This window comes from Cervus elaphus, chromosome 19, assembly GCF_910594005.1.
Source record: "Cervus elaphus chromosome 19, mCerEla1.1, whole genome shotgun sequence".
In the NCBI taxonomy this organism is placed as follows: domain Eukaryota; kingdom Metazoa; phylum Chordata; class Mammalia; order Artiodactyla; family Cervidae; genus Cervus; species Cervus elaphus.
Window position 1 is genome coordinate 24,933,335 of NC_057833.1, and position 27,033 is coordinate 24,960,367.

Sequence of the window (27,033 nt, forward strand, 5' to 3'; positions counted from 1 at the left end):
TAAAGAAATTTGTTCCTTGTTTTTTAATCAACATAATTCATGTATCTTGAGTGCATTATTTTTTAAAAGGAGAATATTATTTTAAATTAACAAGATGGAAAAACATTTTTAGAGGAGAAAATGTGAAGGGCAAAACAAGTGACTCGCTCATTTGAGAGCTCATGTAACTCTTCATTTGTCTTTCTGTTGCTGCTGTTGTTCAATCACTAAGCTGTGTCCAGCTTTTTGCAACCCCATGGACTGCAGTTTGCCAGGCTCCCCATTCTTCACTGTCTCCTTGAGTTTGCTCAAACTCAGGTCCTTTGAGTCAGTGATGCCATCCAACCATCTCATCCTGTCGCCCACTTCTCCTTTTGCCTTCAGTCTTTCCCAGCATTAGAATCCTTTCCAGTGAGTCAGCTCTTCACCTCAAGTGGTCAAAGTATTGGAGCTTCAGCGTCAGTCCTTCCAATGAGTATTCAGGGTTGATTTCCTTTAGGATTCACTAGTTTGATCTCCTTGCTGTCCAAGGGACTCTGAAGAATCTTTTCCAGCACCACAGTTCGAAAGCATCAGTTCTTAGGTGCTCAGCCTTTGTCATGGTCCAGCTCTCACATCCATACATGACTACTGGAAGAGCCATAGCTTTGACTATACAAACCTTTCTTGGCAAAGTGATGTCTGTGCTTCTTGTATAGGCTGTCTAGGTTTGTCTTTCTGATAAATTCTCTATTAACCTCTTTGTTCATATTGTATTTCTCTTCATGGCACAATGTTAAAGTTGTTTTTAAAATAACCATTATTTGACCAAGTACTATACTGGGCACTATATGCATCAATACAACTCCCAGTCCTTGGAGCAACCCTTGAAATTAGTTCTTGTCCTTTTTTTTATTTGTTAACTCAGAAAACTACTGATCTGTCAGAGAGATTTTAAGTAACTTGCCCAGGGTCATGCTAGAAAGTGATAGAGCTCACATTCAAACCCAGGCCTACCTAGCTCCAAGGGTTTTCTTCCTGCACTGCTCAGATTCTGCTCTTTCCAGTCTGTTTCCTCTCTGGCAGGATGACTGGGGGAAGTAGTTACAGATTGGAGAGACCAGTACATCTGAACCAGAGAGATGTGCAGTCTGTACCTGACTGCATATGGGAATTACACTTTGAGAGAGAGAAAAAAAAAATGACTTTGCAGCAACATTTTAAGAAACAGCAAAACTTACTCCTGAAGGAAACCACACTGAGCTAAAAACTATAAAAACTGACTTCCAGACCCTATTGTTCCATCACCTGCCTGATGCTCAGCTTGCATCTGGGCCACACTGAGGCCCTCACAGTGAGACCTCTCCCAAATCCTGAGGGTCTTCTAACAGCTCATTTCTGTAATCACTAACATGTTCATAGGATGATGATCATTTAAAATCTTGCTGAATTTAGACAGTGCCTGAAATGCATCCTTGTGTGTGTGTGTTTATATATCTATACCCCATAATTAGACCATCAGTCCCTTGAGGACTGAGGATGCAGCTTACTGGTATTTTGCATAGCACAGTGTCTAGAAATAGCATCCTCCCCAAAATTAATGTACGAGTCATGAAATGTGCTTTAGGAGATTTGTGTTCAGTTGCTTTTTGGTGGTTTACCCCAGTTTTACCATCTTATAGTTTTTTGGTTATATACTCATCATGTAACATTATTTTAGAAAACTTAAATAATTATTAAGGTGAAATTCATATAATATTAACATGAACTATTAGATAAAATTAGCTATTTTAATTCATTTGCATTTAGTGCATTTGCGGTGTTGGTCATTCACTTCTTTCTAGTTCTAAAACATTTTCATCACCCCAAAAGGAAACGCTTCGATATTTTAAGCAGTTAACTTCCCAAATCATTCCCACTGCTCAGCCATCAGAAATTACAGATCTGAGTTTCATCTCTGATTTATTTATTCTGAATATTTTATGTACATGGAATCACACAGTATGTGACCTTTTGTGTCTGGCTTCTTTTTTTTTTTTTAACTTTTTTACTTAGTTTAATATTTTCAGCCTTCTAGCATCTATCAGTGCTTCATTCCTTTCTATGACTGAGTAGTATTCCCGCGTGTGTATTATATCAGAGTGTATTTACCCATTTTCCCCCAAATGGACATTTTGGCTGTTTGTACCATTTGACTGTTGTGAAGAGTGCTGCTGTTTTTGTGTGTTTGTTTGAATCTCAGTTTTCAATCCTTCTGGGTGTATTTTACCTAGAAATCATATTGATGGGCCGTATAGTACTTTTCTGTGTAGCTTTTTGAGGAAGAGCCAAACTGATTTCCACAGCAGCTGTACCATTTTACATGACTACCAGCAATTGTGCAAGGGTTCCAGTTTTTCCACATCCACACCAATACTTATTTTCCATTTCTCTGAGAATCGATGTTATAGGAGCTTGAAGCAGTGCCTCATTGTGGTTTTGATTTGTTTCCCTAATGACTAATGAGGTGGTGAGCATCTTCTCATATTTGTTGGCTCTGTCTTCTTTGGTAAAATGACTGTTTAGGCCCTTTATTCATTTAAAAAACTGGGTTGTCTTTTTGTTGAGTTGTGAGAATTATTTCTGTATTTGGGATACTAGTTCCTTATCAGATACAGAATTTGTAAGTATGTTTTGCCTGTCTATTAGGTTGTCTTCTCACTTTGTTACTAATGTCCTTTGCAGGAGGTTTTTAATTATTATGAAGTCCTCTTTGTTGTTTTTTCTTGTGTTGCTTGTAGTTTTGGTGTCACATCTAAGACTCCATTGCCAAATGTAACATTATGAAAATATAGCCATGTTTTCTTCTAAGGGTTTATGGTTTTAGCTTTTATATTTGGGTCTAACTTTTGTATATGATATTAGGTAGGAGTTCAAGTTGATTCTTTTAGTCTGTTTGAGGCCTCTTGTAGTTTCATATGAATTTAAGGATTAGCTTTTCCATTTCTGCCAAAAAGACTTGGAATTTTGATAGAGATTACATTGACTTGGCTTCCCTGGTAGCTCAGCTGGTAAAGAATCTGCCTGCAATGCTTGAGACCCTGGTTCGATTCCTGGGTTGGGAAGATCCCCTGGAGAAGGGATAGGCTACCCACTCCAGTGTTCTTGGGCTTCCCTTGTGGCTCACAGCTGGTAAAGAATCCGCCTGCAATGCTGGAGACCTGGGTTCGATCCCTGGATTGGGAAGATCCTCTGGAGAAGGGACTGACTTTGTAGATCACTTTGACTTAGTAGATCACTTTGAACAGTGTTGCCATCTTAATAATACTGTCTTCCATTCCCTGTCTTTGTTTAGGTGTTCTTGGGTTCCACTTCTTCAGGTCTTTTACTTTCTTTCAGCAGTGTTTTGTAATTTAGGTGCGGAAGGCATTCACCTCCCTGTTTAAATTTATTCTTAGGTATTTTATTCTTTTGGATGTTGCTGTAAATAGAATTATGTTCTTAATTTCCTTTTCAGATTGTTCATTTCTGGTGCATAGAAACATAATTGACTTGTGTGTTGCTCTTGTACCCTGTAGATTTATTGAACTCTTTTTTTAAATCTAATAGTGTTTTGTCTATGGAATCTTCTGGATTTTCTGTGTATAGGATGATGTCAACTGCGAACATGGTTTTACTTTTTCCTTTCCAGCTTGGATGCTTTTTGTTTTTCTCCCAGTTGTTCTAGCTAGGACTTCTGGTTACATTGTTGATAGTGATTTTGAAGGTGGGCATCCTTCTCTTGTTCCTGATGTTAGGGGGAAAGCTTTAATTTTTTCACCATTGAGTGTGATGTTTGCTGTGTATGCTTATTGTCTTTTAACCAACTTGAGAACTTGTTAGAAACTCTGACTCTTAGGATCCACCCCATATCTTCTGATTCTGAAACTACAGGAAGTGGAATTTAGTCATCTGGATTTTCGGAAACCCTCTGGATGATTTTGATGTGTACTAAAGTTTAAGGACCACTGCACTAGAGTTTAAGCTTAGGTTAGGACCTGTGTTTTATCTCTCTATTCTTTTTAGTCCTCATATGGGATAAATTAGTGTTGAATAACTTAAACAACAACAACAATGTTCGCAAAGTGCCTACATAGTCTGTTAACTTGTCTACATGTCTCAAATCACCATAAATAACTGGAGATTCGTTATTAGACATTCACAAGATTCACCAGAAGACCTCACATTTTGTATTTAGTCTTAGCCCCATGCATGGCAAACAGCGCAAGTGTACTTTTATTTAGGCTGTTTGTCTTGGTAATTGCTTTCACCATAATTATCTGGTTACCTACTAGCTGTGGTCTTATCCTTATGACTACTTCAGCCAGCATGAAATTCTCTTCTAGCTATTTGGAAAGATCTGGAGTCTTTTGTTTTTAATAGGGCTTATTGGATATCATCACATCCCTGTTTTGCCCTTGTTTTATTTTTCTCATTAGTTTTCCTTTATCTTGCTATGCTGTGCCCTCGGTCCTCTTACATCCTTTTTCCCTCTTTCATTCTTTTTGAACAAGATAATATTTAAGTTAATAAGCTAAGAATGTAATCTAGTGCTACTAATGACTATTGTTGAAACTAGCCATTTGGACACATAGGTACCAGTTTATATACAAATACAGTAATAACATTCTATTTATTAGTTGTTTACCTACTGGTGAATATTCAGCTCATAAAAATACAATACATTTTCAAAATGGCAAAATCGTGGTATAATTAATTAATTATAGCTGGTCTATTTCTGAGACTGGTTTAATGATAGTTGATACCCTGGATTCCCATTTTCCACCACTTCTAGGTGTCTGAACCTCATTTGCACATCCTCCTCCAGTCAAGAGTCAATCTAGTTAACTCTTCTCTCAGGACAGAATATTCTGAGTATATTAATAGTGTCAGAGCCAGGGGTATCTCCATGTGGGAGCTGTGTGGGGTCACCAGTAGCAGGGAAGAAACATAAAGTGAAGTAGAATGGGCGTACAGCCTTGGTGGGGGCATAGCTCCATGAGCTATGTGTGGCCCTAAAAATACAGCATTGCTGGACTTCCCTTCAGTCTCTTTAATATGAGAATAAAGTTGTAGGATCCTTGCATGAATTACTATTGGTTGAATAATTAAGCCATTCTCCAACCTTTCTTGTTCACAGTTTGTCATAAGTAAATGAAAAATCAATTCGCTAACAAATGCTAGCAGACTTTTAAGATGTCAGACCATGTACATGAATATTGCAGTTAAAAATTTTAATGACTATAAATGGATCATAGTTCTTATTTGCGTGTCACATCTTATTCAATGAAAAAGGCTGAGGCGGGGGTGGGTAGGGCAGGTCTTGACTGTTGAAGTCACAACCTAAAAGCTGAAATTGATCAAATTTCCCAAGACATTTTTTCATGGAATTACTTGACTTTTAGCTAACATTCTAATTCCAGTTCTAGAAATTGTACATGTGGCATCTTTTATCTGTCCGTGGAAGAGCTCAGGTGGTCTGTAGCTGAGCTTCTTAATTAGTTTCTCAAAAAAAAAAAAACAGACAGTATTTTGAAGGTGTATGTTTGGATTCAAAGTATTTCATCTATGTGTGTGTGTATTTGTGTAGACTTACCTTTATGTGCCAAGAATGTTTAAATAAAGAGGGTTTGAGATATCTTAAGTGATTAATTTTTTTTTTCAAGTTTAATAGATCGATGATTTCCCAATACAGTCAAAGAGGAAGTTTGTTTGGAGACTGTGGCTTTTTTCCCTGCCTCACATATTCTGTGTTGGTGGTTTGAATAAGGAGAGAACCATTTGCCACTGTATTCTCATAGCTATATCCTTGAAATCTTGTGTCATGAGATCGCCAATTAAAAAATCAAAAGGTATCTAGTGATTCTAAAAGTTTAGGAAGAGAAGTTTGTATTTTAATTAGGAAATAATTATAATAGTATAAGGAAGTTCTCAAACACAAACAGTTGAGCAGAAGCACTTAAACTCATTGATTGGCAGGTAAGTGTTTAGGAAGACAGTGGCTTTTCTCATACCACCACAGTGAAAAGGGATTTTATTTTGCTAGCTGTTAAACTCCTGAGTGCCTGAGGGGTGCAATGGTTTATTTCAGAAAGGAGTGAAATCTTACGGTTCCAAGGCAGAGCTGAGTTTCAGAAACCATTACTGTATATTTCGCAATGCTTTTTGAAAGGGTTTTGATGACAGTGACAAGAGGAAGGGGGAACAAGCATGGTAAAGTCATTTGGCTACTTTTGAAATCAAGGCCAGGAAGAAAACATTTTCTGGCTGTAAATCACTGACTTGTCTTACATTCTTTAAAGCATTTTATACAAATGACTTTAACAGTTTTAGGGGTCTTGCCTGGGGTTAAGAGACTGTTTGTCTGGTATACAGTTTGGTGATTAAAAAGTAGTACTTTATTAAGGTGGTGGCATTTCTGTTCACACTCCATACTGTCAACTATTTGATATTTGTCTGATGAGGAAGTTATTGCTGTTAAGTCAGTGTTGTACAGAGTATATGCGTGTTGATTTTATGTGTTGCAGGGACATGCACTTTAAAAAAAAACAGTGCTTAAAATCTAATTGTAATGAAAGAACAGGAGAAAACAAAAAGCTATAAATAAAAGAAGAAATCGTAAGGATTGCTAACATTTTGATGAGTGATTATTGTGCCATGCACTGCCCTAAGTGCTTTTGAATGAATTACTGAATTTAATCTTTAAACCCAGTCCTGTGAGGTAGGAATTGTGGTGACTCAGATGGTAAAGAATCTGCCTATAATGCGGAAGACCCGGGTTCAATTCCTGGGTCAGGAATTTCCCCTGCAGAAGGAAATGGCAACCCACTCCACTATTCTTGCCTGGAGAATTCCATGGACAGAGAAGGCTGGTGGACTACAGTCCATGGGGTCACAAAGAGTTGGACGTGGCTGAGCAACTAACACTTGATAAGTGAGGCTCAGAGAGGCTAAGTGAATTGTTCAAGGTTACAAAACCAGTGTGAATAGTGAGCTGGGAAATGAAACTAGACAGAGGGTGTGCTTGTAATGCCTGCTTGTAGATCTGAGTTCATTGACCCTTGTATTGCAAGGATAGTACTCAGGCTAAAGGTAAAATAGTTGCTTATGATTTTTTTTAAGTGAATCAATTAAAATAAAAATATATAGTAAATACCTAAATGTCTTAATGGCTATGGCAAAAATGCTAAAGCTGATAAGAAGGATGAATTTGGAATGTGCCTTTGGATGGATGATGTATTAGTTTGACTCATACTTAAAAATACCTTGGGGTCATGGAATTATCCTTTCTTATGCCACTGTCATCCTTTGCTTTATCTGATTCCCAGTGTGTTACAGTGTAAGAGACTGCTGTGGTATTTGGTACGTATTTAGATTATCAGATAGTTCAGAGCTTTGGCACGTTGTACGTGAAGTTGCAGTGACTCAAGTCATATGGAATGTTACATGAATATTGGAATCTTTTCTGCCCTTCTTCTTTATATTTTTCCTATATGTGCAGACCTTTCGATGGGCACCCCGACATCCCTGTTCCTCCACAGTTTCCCTGAGAAGTAGTTCTAACAGTGGATTGTACTGTGAGGTGACAGGTACATTGTGCTTATATGTAAATACAGCACTGGGTGCCAGGGTCTGTCTGCTTTTGCCAAGAAAAGCGTATTTTTCTTTGTTTTTGTTACAGCAGGGCAATTTTCATTGCCAGTGGCACAACACACATTAGGAGAAAGCAAATAAACAACACAGGGCACTTGGAGCCAGGAAGTCACATCTCAGACTCGGAACATGGCTTTGGATTGACGTTTGGGATGTGGGTTGCTAAATAGGGGAGCCACCTATCAAGCTGAAAGCCTGTAACCTGAGGTCGTACTCTTCCAGGGAAACTATTTAGTCACAGAATCTTTGGAAGGGTGTCAGAAATTGATTTTGATGTTATGACAGTTAGTTTCCTTGTAATTAAATATTTAACTCAAAGTATGTCTTAGGTAATTGATGATCGCCTTGCCTTTCATTGTTTGCCTTAGACATGCCATTAACATTTGTTGCATTTAATATTTTGAAACTAACCTTTTGTTAATTGAATGCTTTACTCTGAAATAATCCAATTAAATTTTGTATGAGGATTCCTAGTAGTAGTAGTGCCTAGTTTTAAACATGGTCTATTTTTACCCCCTTCCTTATCAGAGATATGTCAAATTCAGTGGGTTTGGAGTATTTTTAAAGGTTTCTTCTATGTCAAATTAATGGCGTGTTACAGTAGCTTGCTGAAACAATAATCAAAATAAAAATTTTAAAGCCAAAGCTTTTTTAAAGCAGAAGAGGTAAACTCAGTTAAAAATTTACTTGCTTAAGCGTGTATTAATAGTACATTCTTTTAAAGTCAAGAAAGGAAAATTTTTGCCCCACTTCGTTAGAATACTCTTACCTGTGCAGCTTTAGTTTACGGAATTTGAGGCTTTGGGAATAATTAAATCTTTATAAAGATATTCATAGAGGTTTTCCTCCTTCCCAGCCCCTTGACTTATGCAACTGGAGAATTCCTTTTCATCCATTTCGGATTTAAGGCACGAGATACCAATTATTGAAGAGAAAATAGTCAAAATAATTCTCTTCAGTTTTGATAATATTTAAACATACCAGTGATTGTTTTGAATAATGTATATTTCTTCAGCTGTTAATATCTTACTCCTTCCTCTTTTAGGACCTGCTGAAGTTCCCATGATGTCACCCAATGGATCCATTCCTCCCATCCATGTGCCTCCAGGTTATATTTCACAGGTAAACCATTTAATAGACTTCTCTACCCATTGTTGGCCCTGTCACTTCAAAAGAATATATGGCTTCAAAGACTCATCCCGGGATTAATTTAGTTAGGAGAGTGGTAGAGTTGTGGGATGTTTTTGGTTTCGTTTGTTTTGGCTTTTTATTTTTTGTGTGTGTGCACTTGGGCACCACATGGTCTCTTCTTGATTCTTGCCGCTTGACTTCCCAGAAAGTCAGTTGGAGGCAAACACAGTAGGGTTAGGAGGCCTCCTTCCATCGAGGTGGGTTTCACCCTCGACCATCTGATGGTGGTTTCTTCATAAAGTCTACTGCCTTAGAGACTTCCTCCCGCTGTACCCTGATTTGCTATTTGGGAGGGAAGTGTAGATTCAGTTAGCAAAAATATTAAAGGAGACATAGTTAACGTCAACAGAATCTGTGCTCTGTTCTGGTGTCCTGATTTCTCTGTAATGTGGCACAACTTGGTTGAGGTGAATTACGAATATAATGTGAGAACTTGGCTGTTTGTACTTAAATTTCTCTGAAATTGGATTATTTAAGTTAAAAACAACAACAGTAGTTTAAAAAGAAGTGGCAATTTCAGAGGTATGTTGGAAGGAGTTTTAAAAAAAGGTAAAGCTATACCCCTATACCTGGATAAGGTTTAAGGTCTTCAGACTGCCTGGAACATGGACGTCTGGGTATACTTGAGTTTTTGTCCTCTCTCCTAGGACAATATGAACTCCTCTCTGCACTACTTCCTCCCCTGAATACCTAACTAACCAAGTCTTCCCTCCACTTTTTACCTTTGTTTTCTTTTTTTATTTCTGATTATGAAGGCATCTTATATTCATTGGCAAAAACTCTGAAAAGACAGAAAAGTGTGTAAAAAATATTTATAAGTTTAAATATAAAAATATTTATAAATATAAAAATATTTAAATATATAAATATAAGTTTAAATATAAATGTTATATTTAACATTTTTTGATTACAGTCTTCCAGATTTTTTTCTTTCTCTCTCTGTCTTCTTTTAAAGTGGATCAAAAATGTGTAATTTTCTGTTTTAATGATTTTGCTAGAGTGAAAAAATTGGCAGCTACATAGGAAAATTGCTGAAGTTCAGGCAGGAATCAAAGAAGATTTATCCTTCTCTGATGTAAAAATTCACCCTTTTCTTCACTTTCTAAGCCATAGTTTAGCCACTATAATTTAATTTTTTCCACTCCTACTTTTTTTATACAAGCCAATTTGACATCTTTTTTTTTTTTTTTTGAGTAGGCAGAATATTGGCCTGTCTTTGCCCTGTTGCAAATAAATGACTTGTTTTACACAAGTCTTTGTAAATAAGGATCACTGAAAGGAGAAAAGGGGGCAGAGCAAGCCCTTGCACCAGGACCCAGGATGATGGATCACATTCACGTCACCAGTCAATTAACAGAAAAGAACAAGGAATGTAGAATTCTATTATGTCTCCCACTCATTTATTTTGAGGAAGTGTTTCATTCCTGTGAAAACAGAGTACAGTTCTCACCATTGTGATGGTTGAAATAACACCTCCTTTAATGCAGAAGGCCCATTTAAGGAGTACCAGTTACAAATTCTAGTGGAGGGAAGCTGTGATGTGCTTTTTCTTGCTAGTGGCGTTGCTGTGACTTCACTAACTGCCAAACATTTATTAGGTTTCCTAGGGAAAATAGAGAATTTTAGACCATGGTGTATTTCTGATTCTGAAAAACTTTGATAGAAAATGTAAGTAGAAAGAGGAAAAGCAGAGCTGTAGACTTACTTTCATAAAACTGATGATGGAAGTATAGTGAGACACTTTCTCAATTCAGAATTACGGCAGTGTGTGCTCAGACATATTGGAAGAATAGTAAAAATGGAATAATTTGGATTCTGAATTGAAAAAGAGCAGGAATACTCCAATCTAAAATAAAAATTTAAAATAAAGTTGATGGAAATATTCCCCCCCAAAAAAAAAGGAAAGAAGAAAAGTGCAAGAAACGGCCTGTAAGGCATGTGTTCAGTTTCATTTAGATTGGGCCCATCTTCTGATCAGAAAGCCCAGAGTTAAATGATCCTCAGTGGTAAGTATTATAATGTTAATAATATTGGACAGTGAAGTGTCTAAGTAAAAGAAATTATTACAGTGAAGAAAATTGAGAGCCTGAAGCACAAAGAAGATGTACAACATCTTCTTTAAGGCTGGCCATATACAGACTTCAAAGAAATGAAGAGGGTTGGAGCCAAATGTAAAACATCTTCGACTTGTCAAGAGGCAGAATGTCTTTCTGTTATTCAGTTGTGAGGAGAAAGCATCACTTAAAAAAAAAGAAGAAAAAAAATCCCCCTCCTGGCTAGACATACATAAGAATGCCCAATACTAGTCTGTCACTATCCAAAACAATTTTACTTATTAACCCCACAGTCCTTTTCCTCAATTACATGCGGCTTCCTTGTCCACATCTAGAGTTGGATGTACATTGCATAGAAGTAAAATTAAAGCTCTTTGGTTTATGAATTCCTCAACACTGCCCTCCTTTTGAGAATCGCCTATACCTGTTGTCCCATATTGCTGCCACCTTAAACTTCTGTCCCATGGCCTTTTCTCAGCTACATACTTTTGTGCCCACTATTTCTCTCTTCTTGGAGAACTCAAGAGCCCTTCTTTGTCTGACAGTTCAGTCATTCTTCTATTCAAATGCCCCTCCTCATTGTGACCCTTTTAGAACCTCCAACACAGAGATGGTTGTTTTGTTTTATTCTTTTAGCATCTTTGGTACTTCCTCCGCATCTCTGTCATGAAACACAATACATTTTATAATCATCCCCAAGAATCTTGATGCCTCATTGGGATTATATCTGAGAATCTAGAGTTCTGCCTGGTAGGTAGTAGGTACTGGATAAGTGCTTTTAAATGTAAGTGACTGGCCAAGCTGAAATAAAGTAAATATATGATAGATTCGTAGATTGGATTCAAAGATGTGCAGGTTCAAGTAGAGTAATAAAACACCTGATAGCTGGGAAATTGACAAGATCATAGTGATGTATACCTACAAGGAATGAAAAGCTCTGAATGTGGACTTAAGAGAGAGGAATGCAAAGATAATTTGGTAGCGGAAGAAATAGCGTCCTCCACAACAGCATGGGGACAACTGGTTATCCAAATGCAAAAGAATGAATTTGGACCTCTACCTCACATCATGTACAAAAATTAACTCAAAATGGATTATGGATGTAAGTGTAAGAGCTAAAACTACATAGCTCTAGGAGTAAAATTTTATAACCTTGGAGTAGGCAATGGATTCTTATATGTAACACCAAAAGCAGAAGCATCAATAGAAGACAATAGATAAATTTGACTTCATCTAGATTAAGACTTTTTATGCTTTCAGGGTCACCATCAATAAAATGAAAAGAGAGCTCATAAATTGGGAGAAAATATATGCAAATCATATATTTTAGAAGAGACTTGTACCTAGAATATACCAGGAAATCTTACAGCTCAAGAATAAAAAGATAAAAACCCCAGTTTAAGTATGGACAAAGGATCAGAACAGACGTTTCTCCAAAAGCACTGTACAGGTGCCAAGTAGTACATTGAAAGATGGTGAGCACCAGTAACCATCAGGGAGATGCAGATCAAAACCACAGTGCAATACACGTCACACACACTGCGATGTCTTTAGTCTGAGAGACAAGTAATAACAAGTGTTGGTAAGAATATGGAACACTTGGAACCCTCCCACATTGCCTGTGAGAATGTAAAATAGTACACTGCTTTGGAAGATATTCTGGCATCTCCTCAAATGGTTAAATATAGAGTTACTATTGTTGTAGTTGTTCAGTTGCTAAGTTGTGTCTGACTCTCTGCGTCCCCATGGACTGCAGCATGCCAGGTTTCTCTGTCCCTCACCATCTCCACTGAGTCAGTGATGCCATCCAACCATCTCATCAGAGTTACCATATGACTCCGTTCTTCTACTCCTAGGTAGATATCCAAGAGGAGAGAAAGCATATATTTACACAAAAAAGCTTATATATGAATGTTCATAGCAGCATTTTTCATAACAACCCCAAAGTGAAAACAACCCAGATGTCCATCACCGTATGAATAGATATCAATAGCTATCCATACAAAGGACTGTTGTTCAGCCATAAGAAGGAATGAAGTACTGATGCATGCTAAAACATGGATGAACCTTGAAATATTACGCTAAGTGAAAGAAGCCAGACAGAAAAGCCATATACAGCATCATTCCACTTATATATAATGTACAGAATAGGCAAATCCATAGACACTGATAATAAATTCGTTGTTGCCAGAAGCTGGGGAAGAGAGTATTAGGAAGTTCCTGCTAATGGGTATGGCATTCTTTTTGGGATCATGATGATGTTCTGGAAATAAATAATGGTAATGGTCAGTCAACTCTGAATATACTAAAAACCAGCTGAATCAGACACTTTAAAAGAATGGATTGGTGGTATGTAAATTATATCTCAAAGCTGTTACAAAAGGGAAGGGGGAGATAGTGACTAGTCCTAATTATTAATCAGCAAACAATGGCACAGCTGGGAAAAATGGTCCAGCCTGTGTTGCTGCCTGGGTTGATGATGGTAATAGTACTATGTATGGTCTGCTCAATGCTTTATTTGCATCTCTAGTTTTCACCATCCTAACTTTACATATGAGGAAGCTAAGACCCTGAGTGGAATCAGGATTGCAACACAGGCATTTCTGAATTTACTGACCGTTTTGCCACTATGATATGATCTCAAAGTTAGCGACAGAGCCTCCTTTGATGGATACACAGTTTACCCTTAAATAAAGATGTGGAGAACTGTACAGACTCAGTTATACTTGGATTTTTTTCAGTACTCGATACTCAGTACTGCACAATCTGTGGTTGGTTGACTCTGTGAATGAGGATATGGATAAGGCGAGCTGATTTTAAATTATTTGTGGACTCTTGACTGTGAGGAGGGTCAGTGCCGCTAACACCCACCTTGTTTAAGGATTAACTGTGTCTGCTTCACGTTACATTGCTTTCTGACAGTGGGAGTGTGGATGTCTGCTTGTACATCTCCAGTACTGAAACACCAGCTATTCATGCATGAGATGGTCCATTATTGTAAGGAAATTGAAGAGGGAGGCACGTAAATGATGAAAGAAGTGTTAAAGATGTTACAGAAGTCACTCTAAACTGAGCCAATGGAGAAATTCTTGGTTGTAGAATTCATTCCATACTTTAGTAGCTAAAAGTGCTTTAAAGACTGATTGGTAAACTTGATCAAATTGACAAAATACTGATGTCAGTATTGAGCAGATGGTCTTAAAGAAAGAGACATTTGGAGCTGAAAAGACAGCTCTGCTCCAGTGTACAGTCAACAGCACAGCCTGTGTTTTCTGAGGTTGAGAAGGACTGAACCTGCGGTCCTTAGAGATAATATAGACTAGGGCAGGAGATGAGTGGAATCTTGTCTGAGATAGTAGGCTTATTTCTGTTGTTGTCATGTGTGTGTGTGTGGCGGGGGTGTTGTGCTTTACTTTTTGGTGGAAGCCTGGGGGAGCTTTGAGGAAATTATAATCTGACCTTTAAAACTTGAGGGAAAATACAGGCTAAGAAAAAAATTTTTTTCCCACATCTATGAGGAAGTGAATTTATGTGAGAGAGAATTTAGTCTTATCACACTCATTATTATTTCCATTATGGAAAAGCATTTGTTAGTGTGATTAGGGTTGAAACTATGGGAAAACCGGGTGAACTGGGAAGATCATGGACATTACTTGAAAAACCTGTCTTTGTATGGCTACTTCCCATGTGACTTTTACAAATTCTTTCACCACAAAGGTGAATACCTACCTGATGTGGTAGAGGGAAGAATTAAGAGAAATGCTATGTGAACTGTGCAGTCCACGCTGGGCAGTTCACTAAGTGGTAGTTATTAGAATGAAGAAGCCTGTTAAAGCAATTTCAATGAAAGTTTGGCAGAATTTGCCTTCCCCAATACATATTGAGATCACGCCATATGAAGCAAATTTTTCCTTTCATTGTATACTTGCCCCGGTTTTTCTTAAATTTTTTAACCTCATCATTAACTTTTGAAGAATTTATATATAAAAATTTCTTAAGCAGATGCCATGAGTGTAATTTTCCATGCTTCCATAGTAATTTATGAAACATTTTCAAAAGTTAATAGGGGAAAATTTCATGTAGACCCCCAGATTTAAAAAGCATATGAAGAGAAAAAGTGAAACATTCAAGTTAATGTTCCATCATTTGAGAAACCACGCTTCTTTTTCCAGATTAATTGGTAGAACCTAAAAACTTAAAAGAGTAGTCAAAATAAGTATTTCTGTTGTTATAGCAGAAGTACACACTTCACCTCCTTCCATTGTTTTGAGGATTAGTTAATGGGTAGTTACCTGTTGAAAGTATACATATTCCATTTCTCTTGACTGAAGGGAGACAAGAAATCCATTTAAAAACATGTTTAAAGTTTGGTTTGGTTGGTCATTCTCCAATGAGGCTTGTTTCCAGAGTTGGCCAGAAATCAGCGTCCTTTGGAGAAACAGTGGGGTCTGTAGTTGGAAGCCATGGAATGCTTTCCCCCATATTGTTCAGCCAAATCTGAGCTATTAACATTTAGCCTCAGTGCTTCCATTTGGTAAGTACGACCTGGTGTTAGACTAATGCCCTCCTTCATCCTCAACACAGTAAAAATGATGATCAGAACGGAGCATGAGGCATTGATTGCCCTGTACCTGGGCAGACCAGGAATCAGACCCACTTGGCAACCAGTAATAAGAAAATTGAAATCTCTTTTAAGACTTTGAATCTTCAGAAGCATTGATTTTTCTCTTGGAAGTTAGGAAAATGTCTCACAGTCAACAATGTGTGTGCGTGCTGGGAGGGTCTGTGGAAAAGAGCAGAGGACGTATGTATCCCTTCTGTTTTAGTTTCTATCATCAGCAGATTTACAGTAACTTTAGTTTTTATTTTATGCCTTATTTTGTTTGAGGAGTGATTACAGACAAGGTTGGCAATGCTGAATTAAAAGAGATGTACCCTCCCCTCTGAGCATTGTGCATGTTCCTCTGTCTCCTTGTTCTGCATTTTCTCTTAGATTTCTTTCCTTTGTTCCTGAGATCCTGGCATTGTGACCTAATAGAACGCAGGATTATTAGGAGATGAAATGTGAGCCCAGGTAGGGTTCTGCATCCAGCTGCCTGTGTGATTTTAGGAATATTTTAAGTTATCTGTTTGGGTGTTTTACTTGTTTGTTTACTTGCCCTTTGTTGGTCTTCCTTCCTTTTAGCATTTAAATGCTTCAAGACCAGGGACCTCTGTGTCCTGTTCATCACTGTATCTTCAGTTCCCTGAAAGGTGTCAAGCACATGCTTAGCATCTATCAAAATTTGTCTGACTTTTGGAGTCATTTTTATCTTTGGGAGGGAGGAGGGCAAAGGAAGGTGTTTGAGGATCTCTGAGATTGTTTTCTAATCTAAAATTAGGTGATTCTCCTCTACTGTTCATACTGCTCCTTAAGAAGAGACCAAGAGAACATATAAGTTTCCACAAGCAGTCACAACAGTGGGGCAGGCTTTTGGGAAATTTAGCATTTTATTGAGTAGGATGCTATTCCTCACTTCTATAGAAAAATGATAGTGATTTGATTGTTGATTTTCATGATGATAATATTGAGAAGATATCACATCTGCAGATGACTTCTAAATCATTAAAAGGATTAAATTATGTACATTAACTTATATTTTATTTTATTACATGATTATTGTAGTCTGTCTTTCCAAATTAGTAACCCAAGTATGTAACAACTTTTCTTAGATAATCACCTCTGCCCAACCTTTGGGCACAAAACTTAACCAAGGTTAAGAGGTTGTATTCCTACACATTCTTTGAAACTCATCATGTTTATAAACTTGGATGTATAGTACGATTATTTTGCTTTATAATAAATATCTGATTATCAACAGCACAGATTCTTAATCATTTCTTGTGCCATGGGACCCACTGCCAGATTGTTGAAGCATTTTTAAGTGTAAAATATAAAATTCATACATACAGTCTAGAACAACCTACCTGTGTTTCTGTGGATATAAATGTGTCTGAGAAGCTGGACTGCAAAGATGCGATTGGCGATGTTTTCTCTGCGGATCAGTGGAGAGGCGTGAGGAATAGGAGCAGTTATTCCTGAAGATTCCTTTGTTGATAGTTCTACTAATATCTTTTTTAAAAATTGAAGTGTAGTTGATTTACAATGTTGTGTTGATTCCTGATGTGCGGCAAGGTGATTCAGTTACACACACACACACACTCACGTATGTGTACATTTTAAATAGTCTTTTCCATTATGGCTTATCTCAGGATATTAAATATAATGCCCTGTGCTATACAGTAGAACCTTGTTTATTATTAATATCTTAAAGGCAACTCAGTTTGGCACAAATTAAAGCATGAGGTTACTACTTACTGTTTATCTGCTGACAAATATTCCTGTTCCTCCAAACAAGAGATACCATATAGTCTGATAGAACTGTTTGTTCCATTTTATTCATTGAAACTCTTATGGTTATAACTCTTCTCACTTGTCCAGGGTTCTTACAAATACTAGGAGTGTTAGAACTTTTTGGAACTTTTTGGTCTTTAGGTGGCAATATACAGTAAAATATGATAGAAAAGGCACAACACTTCCAGTCACAGTAGTTGGGTATGAATCTTGTCACCCACTTAGCTGGCCTTGGGTTAATTGCTCCTGAAGATTCTTCATCTAGAATTTAGGACTGTGATGTTGCCCACATCAGAGGATCTTCTGAGGGTTATGTGAATTATGTGCCGAGCATTTTATACATTATTATGTTGCTTAGTTCTCTGCCTCTCTGCCCCTCAAGCTGGGGTAGCTGAGGTTTGATAAGATGGAGCTGGCACCAGCTGAGGACCCAACCCCAGTTCTGTGGTTCATAAGATGGGTTTCAAACTTTGCTGGGCTTCTTTCTTAATGTGGAAGTAATTAATCAATTACTGCATTGTCCCCTCAACTACATTACATCCTTTACTGAAGTAGTTGGATTAAAAGAGATACCACTGTAGATGTACTTGTTTCCATCCTCCTCTCCAGTCCTCAATGATTTTGGTTATAAATCATTTATATATGACCTAGTTGTGCTCTTTTTTCCAGATTAAAGATATATGTACACGTGAGGGGTTTTTGTATAACAGTGTTGGTGTACATAAGGCTAGTAGAGTGAGGCTTGCCATTTATGAGGTTATCTCCTTACACTGTCCACCTGTGGACAAGCCTCTCTGTACGAGTCATGCTCCACAACACTGAAGACAGTGAGCCACTTCAGTTCCTTCAACTCGGGATGCCGCCGTGCAGCAACCTCGAATGTGTCATCTGGATCTAACCATGACGCAGTGGTCTGTACCTTAGCCGTTGCTTGAAGTTGGCACGTGCATTAAAAATTATTCACCAATGGAAAATTTAAGGTTTCCAGATATAAGTGAGTGTGTGGGTAAAATGTTTGGGGAATTGTTATTCATTCATGAATCACCTTGTTACTTAAAACCTGAAGTTTGGTTACCTATGAAGCATATGAAATTGGTTGTTTCCTTAACCATTGGCAAGAACTCTTTCAGAAAAGTGGAATTTTCAAGGAACTTTTTTTTCACTCTTGATTCAAAGAGGATATTGATTATCTGCATCTACTCTGCAGGATAATCCTTTGATATTATATAAAAGGCTTTTAAAAACCTAGAAATATCACTGACAATTTATTTTTCCATTCTGCTACAAAAACAATCATGCTGAGTGGCAAAAGGAGCTGGTTCTAAACCTAGAGGGTTTATCGTCTCAGAACATTCACACTGGAAAGAGCAGATAGTATTTCATCAGTGTTTGGCTGTAACAGATGTGAAGAGAAAGGAGATTGAGAAGTAATATTTGATGTTTTCAACCACAGTCGTAATCATTAAATTTGAAAACACAGAAAAGTCGGGAGATTTGGGAAATTCATTGAATCCTGCCGTGTTTTGAAGTCAGATAACTTCTTCTATAAGATAGAACCACTGCTTGGCTCCTGCAAATCTTTGGTTGCCCTTTGAATATTCCGTTATCCTAATTTTCACTTTCTTCTAAGGCACTTGGTGATGTTGGTAGGAGTCTCATCCATAGCATCAGAAAAGGGCTTGGGCTAGGGAGAGTACAGCCCTTACATTTCAAGTTTCTAACCTTCATGAAGAACAAACTTGCTTTTCCTCTTTTGTTATGTTTACTATATTAGAAAATGCAGAGTGAGGAGTCAGTGCAAGAAAGGAAGGGTGAAAAATAACACTTTTCATTCCTGGTTAGTGATGAATAAAATAAAACCACTCAGCTGCCTTTGGATTTGAAGTAGAACTTACATGAGAAATGTGTAAATTTTCTGTGTCTCTCTTATAGTAAAACCATACTTATTTAAAACAAGAGTGTCAGGGATAACAGATCTGGAATTAATTGAGTTTAGATTATCTAAAATTTTAGAGTATGATGTCAGGTATTTACCTGAGTTATGGGGAGAGATTGATTTTGATAAAGAATGTGCTGGATAACAACTCTTATTGTCGTTTAGTTGCTAAGTTGTGTCCGACTCTTTTGCAACCCCATGAACTGTAGCCTGTCAGGCTTTCCTATCCATGAGATGTCCCAGGAAAGAACACTGGAGTGGGTAGCCATTTCCTTCTCTAAGGGATCTTTCTAACCCAGGAATCGAACCTACAGCTCTTGCATTGAAGGCTGATTCTTCACTGCTGAGCCACCAGGGAAGCCCAATAATAACTGTTGCTAGACATTAAATGTAAGAGATAAGCTTTTTTTTTTTGCTTGCTTTTTCATTCATTTGTTCGTTAGCCAACTTATATTGAGAACCTCCTGTATGCCTGGGTATTTTGAGGGACTTGAAGTTGGTGGGAGAGACAGATCTGTAATCAGTGCTGCAGAGATGCTGATGGTGGGGTGAGCACCAGTCTGGCCAGGAGAAGCCTCGATGGTTTGTCTGCCTGTTCCTCTGTCTATGCAGCTGTTTCATGTTGCCCAACCTTTCCTTCTCCTTGTTCACTGCTCAGTTACCAGAATGGCCTGGGAACTCGCTTCAAGTATGTTGGCTACCATTAGGAAGTGAGCATGAACCCAACTTTTACAAACTCATTTGGTCCCATTTTTCTGTATGCAGCATCTCACTCAGGCAAGCCAGACTTACATGCTAACTGCATGCATGTGGGCTCACATGTATCCACATGCAGTCTGTTCTGCCCGCATCTCGGATCATCACTGGTCCTTGGGGCAGCCTTTAAAAATTTTTCTTTTGCCTCCTACCATTGAAGCTCTTATTTTGATTCCTGTTGCTTGCAGTGCAGAAGTAGGAGAGAGTTTAAGGAATTGAGAAGTTAATTGAAATTCCTGTGGAGCATATTTCAGATCAGTAAGGGGAGGAACTACCTTCTCTATTAACTAGAGAAAAGATTGTCAAAACATAAATGTTTTTAAGAGATCCATTTTAGTTCTTAGACTCAAAACTGTACCCACCACCCCCAGCTCTCTGACTTTATGTGAGTTAGCTTAACTTTACTGAGCTTCATTCCTTTTCTCTCTCAAATGAGGATAACTGTATTTGCCTCCCAGGATTGTTGGGAGGATTTAGTGAGGTGGTAATATTAATAGTAGTAATGGCTAGGGAAGTTTTTTCCTACTGTGTATCAGTTACCATTCTAGGACTTGAACACTGAGTAGCATTATGTCAGGTAGAAGGTATTAAAGCAGAGCAGCAGGTATTCAGTAAATATTATTTGTATCTTGAATCCTTTCACATCTCTTCATAACCTATTTCTAACAGTTCATTATTTACATGTTTATTTTGCAGCATACTCAACTTTGCTCTACATAATGAAAACTTTGGAGTATAGACCAGGATGTAAATCTGGTTCACTAGTTGAACTAAGTGTATATGTTAATCTTGCTGTGCCTTGGTTTTCTCATGTGCCACAGGGATCTAATATCTATTTCTCCAGGAGTTAAGAAAGTTAACTGAGATAAATGCACCCGGCAGACCACAGGCACAGGCTGTGACCTGCGTTCCCCTCTGCCTCCCTGCTGCTCACGTTGGCGCTCCCTCTTGCTATTGCCCCCAGCCTATCTCATTTTGTTTCAATGATTTTCTTGGTTGTGCTTCTAAAAGACACTGGTGCAAGGAAAGCAAACATTCTCCCTCTTTAACCTTTAGTGCCTTATTTTCTGGCCTCTCATCCATGTGTCTAGGCCACAGGATAACCAAGACTACTAGGCACGTACAGGTTTCTCAATAAATACTTACTGAACAGAATAAAAGGACATGATAAAGACTCCAATTACCTGCTGTTTGCCATCAAACTTTCTTCCTTAGCTAGAGGAAAAGTGGCTGGGTGGTTCTACCCAGAAGGATAGTGAAAGTGAAAATCGCTGTCTTGTCTGACTCTTTGCGGACCCCATGGACAGTCCATGGAATTCTCCAGGCCAAGATATTGGAGTGGGTAGCTGTTCCCTTCTCCAGGAGATCTTCCCAACCTAGGGGTCGAACCCAGGTCTCCCGTACTGTGGGCAGATTCTTTACCAGCTGAGCCACCAGGGAAGCCCAAGAATACTGGAGTGGGTAGCCTATCCCTTCTCCAGGGAATCTTCCCAACCCAGGAATCGAACCAGGGTCTGCTGCATTGCAGGCAGATTCTTTACCAGCTGAGCTACCAGGGAAGCCTGTCCAGGAGGAATTAAATGCATTACTATTAAAAGAGAATTGTGGGGTTTTGTTTTTTTTTTTTTGGGTGGGGGGATGTTTGTTTTTTCTGTTGTTGCTTTTAAGCAGACAAGGCTGGTAGAACTTATGATAGGAGGCTCTGTTAGGTGGTATATTAATTTGCTCAGGCCATCATAACAATGTACCATAGACTGAGTGGCTTAAACAGAAATTACTTCCTTGCAATCCCTGAGGCTATCAATTTGTTTTCTTTTAAGGCCTCTCTTCTTGGCTTGTAGCTGGCCTTTTTCCTTTGCTGTCCTCACATGGTCTTCTCTCTGCCTGTCGGTGTCCTAATTTCCTTTTTTTAAAAGGATATCAGTCATATTGGATTAGGACCCACCCATCTGACCACATTTTACTATAATTACTTTGTTACAGGCCTTATCACCAGATATAGTTACATGTGAGGTACTGGGTGGTTGGGACTTAGTTATATGAATTGGTGGGGGTCAGGGCAGAGTATACATAATTCATCCTTTAAGAGGTGGCAACCTGAGGACCTAGCACAGTGATTTTTTCCAAGGGTCTGTGCCTGTCTGGAGAAGGTGAGTGTTCTGTTGAGTCATAGCTCTAGAAAAAAATTCTAGATGACGAATACTTGGTCCTGATATCTAGGAAAAAAAAAAATACTTTGTCCTGATTTCTGAATAGAACTCACTAGGACTCAGACTGATTTTTCTTTTTCTTTTTAGGCTGACTAGAGAAGTCAATATTTAGCACCTATTTTTTTCTCACCTTTTGAATATCCAGTGCTTAGCTTATAGTCTGTATCAGGAAATAGTTGTTGAATTGAATACCAGTGATTTGCCTGTATGCAGAGGCAACATGCCTGAGGAAATTATCACAGTTTCATTCACCCCAAAAGGAAACGTCTTGTCTTTTCCATGGTCTTTTATGGAGATTGAAGGCACATTTTTATGGTCTCAGGATTCTTAGACTGAACTCTTTCTAATGTCTACATTCTTCTGCTACAGTAGTATATTTCTTTATAAACCATAATATTTATGGCCACTGTTCCCTGAGTTGCTTATTATGTTGTGCATTATTTTTGCTCCTCAGACTTTTTTATTCTTTGCAAGAACGTAGGCCTAATTTCCGTAGACATAGATCTCAAAACTGATTTGCTAACTAAATATGCTACAGTTTGTGTTATGGAAGAACAATAAATAAAATATTCAGCATAATTTTTTTTTAATTTTTGTTTTTAGTTATTTCAGAATATTCCATTTCTTAAAAATATTTTTAGTCATAAGACCTTGATTGGTTAAGGGAGTATCCCATTACAAAAGTATCCCGTTACACATGTACATGTAAATAGACTTTTTTCACAAACACCACAGAATAATTTACGATAATTAAACATGGGGCTATGAAATAGTTTTCATATATGCCAGCAATTTGTGGTTTCAAAAAGCTACTTCTCTAACTGGAAATCCATTTTTTGATGAAGAAAAGTAATTTATATTTCAGATTTATTAATTTTTGTAATTAGTGGAAATATTTATTCTTATAAAATATAGTAGTAAAAAGATAATGTTTCATCTGTTTTCTTTTTACTTTTTCTTTTCCCTTCCTTGACTAGAATTCTTTCTTTTGTTAGTGCTGTTTCCTCAATTTGTTTTTCTTTAAGTGCTTTAACAAGTCAAAAACCATATGATAAAATGAAAATTATTTCTCTTCCTTCTAACTACTCCTGTTTACCAGCCGGGGTTGTTCTTCACATTTAGTAAGAGCCCTGTTCTTTTACTACCTCAGTCAATTGTGTATGGGCTGCTTGTTCATTCTAAGAATGCTTGATCATTCTGAAATAAGGAAGGTTGTAAGTTTCTAGAAAACAAATACTTCTGTGGACCTTCCATTGTCTAGCACAGGGCTGAATCAAGGTTTCATGAAAGAGGGACATCTAGAACATGCCCTACTCTTTTCTTAATAGCTAGTAGCAAAGTAGAAGGAAAAAAGACACTATAGAATAAATGTTGATATCAGATGGTAAGAAAAACCCATATTTATACTAAAATTGTACAGATGTGCTACCATATTCATGCTCTGCATTTTAGACAAACTAGAAGTTGCTTGAAATAAATAAATGGAACCTAATCAAACTTACAAGCTTTTGCACAGCAGAGGAAACCATAAACAAAACACAAGGACAATCTGTGAAAGGGGAGAAAATATTTGAAAATGTTGCAATCTAAGCTTAATTTCTAAAGAAAGGAAACCAATTTAAAAAGGGGGGGGGAGAAGACCTAAATAGACTTTTCTCCAAAGACATACAGATGGCCAAAAGACACATGAAAAGATGCTCAGCATCACTAATTATTAGAGAAATGCAAATCAGAACTACAAAAAAGTATCACCACACACTGGTCAGAATGACCGTCGTTAAAAAGTCTACAAATAACAAATGCTAGAGAGGGTGTGGAGAAAAGGGAACCCTCCTACACTGTTGGTGGGAATGTAAATTGGTGCAGCTACTATGGAAAATAGAGTGGATGATTCCTTAAAAAACTAAAAATAGAGTTGCCGTATGATCCAGCAGTCCTGTTCGTAGGCATATATCTGAAGAAAACTCTTAATTCGAGGAAATAACATGTATCCCAGTGTACATAATAGCACTATTTATGGTAGCCAAGACATGGAAACAACATAAATGTCCATTCACTGATGAATGGATAAAGAAAATGTAGTGTGTGTGTGTGTATAATACACATACATACAGTGAAATACTATTCAGCCATAAACAATGAAATAATGCCATTTGCACCAATATAAATGGACCTAGAGATTATCATACTAAGTGAAGTAAGCCAGAGAGGACAAATATATGATATCACTTATATGTGCAATCTAAAATAGGATACAATTGAACTTATTTATAAAACAGAAGCAGACTCAGACATAGAAAACAAACGTGTGATTACAAAAGGGGGAAAGTGACAGGATGAAGGGAGATGAATGAGGATTTTGGGATCAGCAGATAACAAACTACTATCTATAAAATAAACAACAAAATCCTACTGTATGGCACCAGGAACTATATTCAATATTCTATAATAAACCGTAGGGAGAAAGAATGTATATATATACTGTGCTTCCACGGGGGTCCACGTGGTAATGCATCTGCCTGCAGTCTGGGAGACTCGAGTTTGATCCCTGGGTCAGGAAACATCCCCTGGAAAAGGGGGTGGCTACCTACTCCAGTATTCTTGCCTGGAGAATTCCATGAACAAAGGAGTCTGGCGGGCTGTAGTCCACGAAATCTCAAAGAGTTGGACATGACTGAGTGACCAACACACATATATATTCATAGATTCATACACTGTATAGTTGACTCACTTTGCTATATACCAGAATCTAATACATTACAAATCAACTATACTTTAAAAAAAAGATGCTTTGATAATTATTAGTGTATACATTAGAGAATTTCTAGTGTCATGGTTTAAGCACCATTTCACATATACCTATAACTTAGCAACCTAAATAAGGCTAATGTGATTAGCTTGCCAAGGAGAGGTTATATTTAATAAAGAATATGTAAAAAGCTACATCCTGAGCTTTAGTAGGGAGTATGACTCAGAATCTTAGTTTTATGGAGTTAATGTTGCTTTATTAATGAGCTAACATAGTAAATTCTGAAGGTATTATGTTAATCAGTTCATTAATAAACAAATATTTTTGTTTTCTTAACATAAAGATTAATGGATATTAATTAAAATTAAACCTATTTTGTACATTAAAGTACAGACTAATAATGTTGATAAACTTGTCATTTTGTCTCAAGCAGTACTTTAAAAAGCAAAGCTTAGTATAATTTTTTTTGTTAGAATGTTTTTAGACATGATTAAGTCACTTTATTTTGGCCCCTAATCAGCCTCCTAAGGTGTAATGAGAAATCTATTTCAATATACAAGTTTAATCTTCAGTATTCTTGTTTGTTTAAGCAGAACTTTCTGTCAGTGGATGTGCCTGATTGTCTTAAGCTTGTTTAGCCCACCTGGTCTCTTTGGAAGCCCAGTCCCAGGTTCCATGTTCACTCTCGAGCCATCATTGTCTTCTTCTTTGCAGGGCCCTCACACAGGGCTCACAGGCTTCTACCTGTCCCAGCCTTACCAGTTCTGTGAGGTCCCTGAAGCCTCCTCTGATTCTGCCATTTCATGCTCTTGTTCTCTGTACCCCACAGCTTTGCCTTTGGATTACGGTTTCTGTCGCAGTATTTCATGTCTTGCATCTCAACAAAATTGTTTGCTCCTAGAACAGATAGCATGCAGTTGGCCACAGAGCCAGTAAATACTGGCATTGTACTGCCTTGTGTTATTTTCCTTGGTTGAATTTTTAAAAAATCACTTGAAGAAAGTATGGATAGAAAGTTGATAGGCTCATTCTGCCCATAACAAGTCCCTGGTCATAATGTCCCCTTCACAACCCCTGGGACGTCATCTGGACATCTTGGGAGCAAAAGGTGTCCTTCTTGATTTGGGATTGCTCAAGTGTTTGATAAGTGGGGATCCCCTCCTTTCATCCACAAACTTGGTTCCAGATTAAATGACCTTTCGGTACCATTATAGTTTCTGAAGCTATAGTTTGTAAAGCCAACCTCTCTTGGTTTCTTAAAGCTGCAGTGTCATGGAACTATACTTGATAAAGCAGGTGTGGGGTTGGGTGTTGTTGGGCAGATAATGGAAGCTCAGACCTCTAAAGCATATTTATGTGACCCAGAACATCTCTTCTTTCTGGAAAACTACCAGTTGAATAATGTTATTTCTAAAATTCATTTTACTAGTTGTATTTTTTTGTTGTTGTTTAGTCACTAAATCTTATCCAGCTCTTCATGACTCCATGAACTATAGCCCACCAGACTCCTCTGTCTATGGAATTCTTCAGGCGAGAATAGTGGAGTAGGTTACCATTTCCTTCTCCAGGGATCTTCCTGACCCAGGGCTTGAACCTAGGTCTCCTGCATTGCAGGTGGATTCTTTAGCACTGAGCCACCAGGGAAGCCCAGCTAGTTGAATCAGAGAACCAGAATTCAACATGCACTATTTTTCCCCCTATAGAGAAGAGAAGATTAAAGTTAAGGAGGGAAGCAATTAAGTACTATCTACACTCACAGAATATTTGCTAATAATACATACTATATTCTTTTTGTCGTTTTCCCTAGGTGATTGAAGACAATACTGGAGTCCGCCGGGTGGTGGTCACACCCCAATCTCCTGAGTGTTACCCCCCAAGCTACCCCTCGGCCATGTCTCCAACCCATCATCTACCCCCCTACCTGACTCACCACCCACATTTTATCCATAACTCACACACAGCGTACTACCCACCTGTTACTGGACCTGGAGATATGCCACCTCAGTTCTTTCCTCAGCATCATCTTCCTCCCACAATATACAGTGAGCAAGGTGAGTCAATTGCTGGCATCTGGAGCTGTTGGAACTGCTTACAAAACTGAAGTAGCTTTAGAG

At 37.9% G+C, this 27,033-nt stretch overlaps 1 protein-coding gene across 3 annotated transcripts in view; it reads left to right on the plus strand.

The window, feature by feature from the left end:
* FNDC3B (fibronectin type III domain containing 3B) overlaps positions 1 to 27,033 on the plus strand; it is a 352,800-nt gene that overhangs the window by 178,387 nt on the left and 147,380 nt on the right. For all 3 annotated transcript variants that reach the window (XM_043875197.1, XM_043875198.1, XM_043875199.1), the window contains exons 4-5: positions 8,675 to 8,751; positions 26,727 to 26,970. In XM_043875197.1, the coding sequence (XP_043731132.1) occupies positions 8,675 to 8,751; positions 26,727 to 26,970 (321 nt within the window). The remainder of the gene's footprint in view (positions 1 to 8,674; positions 8,752 to 26,726; positions 26,971 to 27,033) is intronic.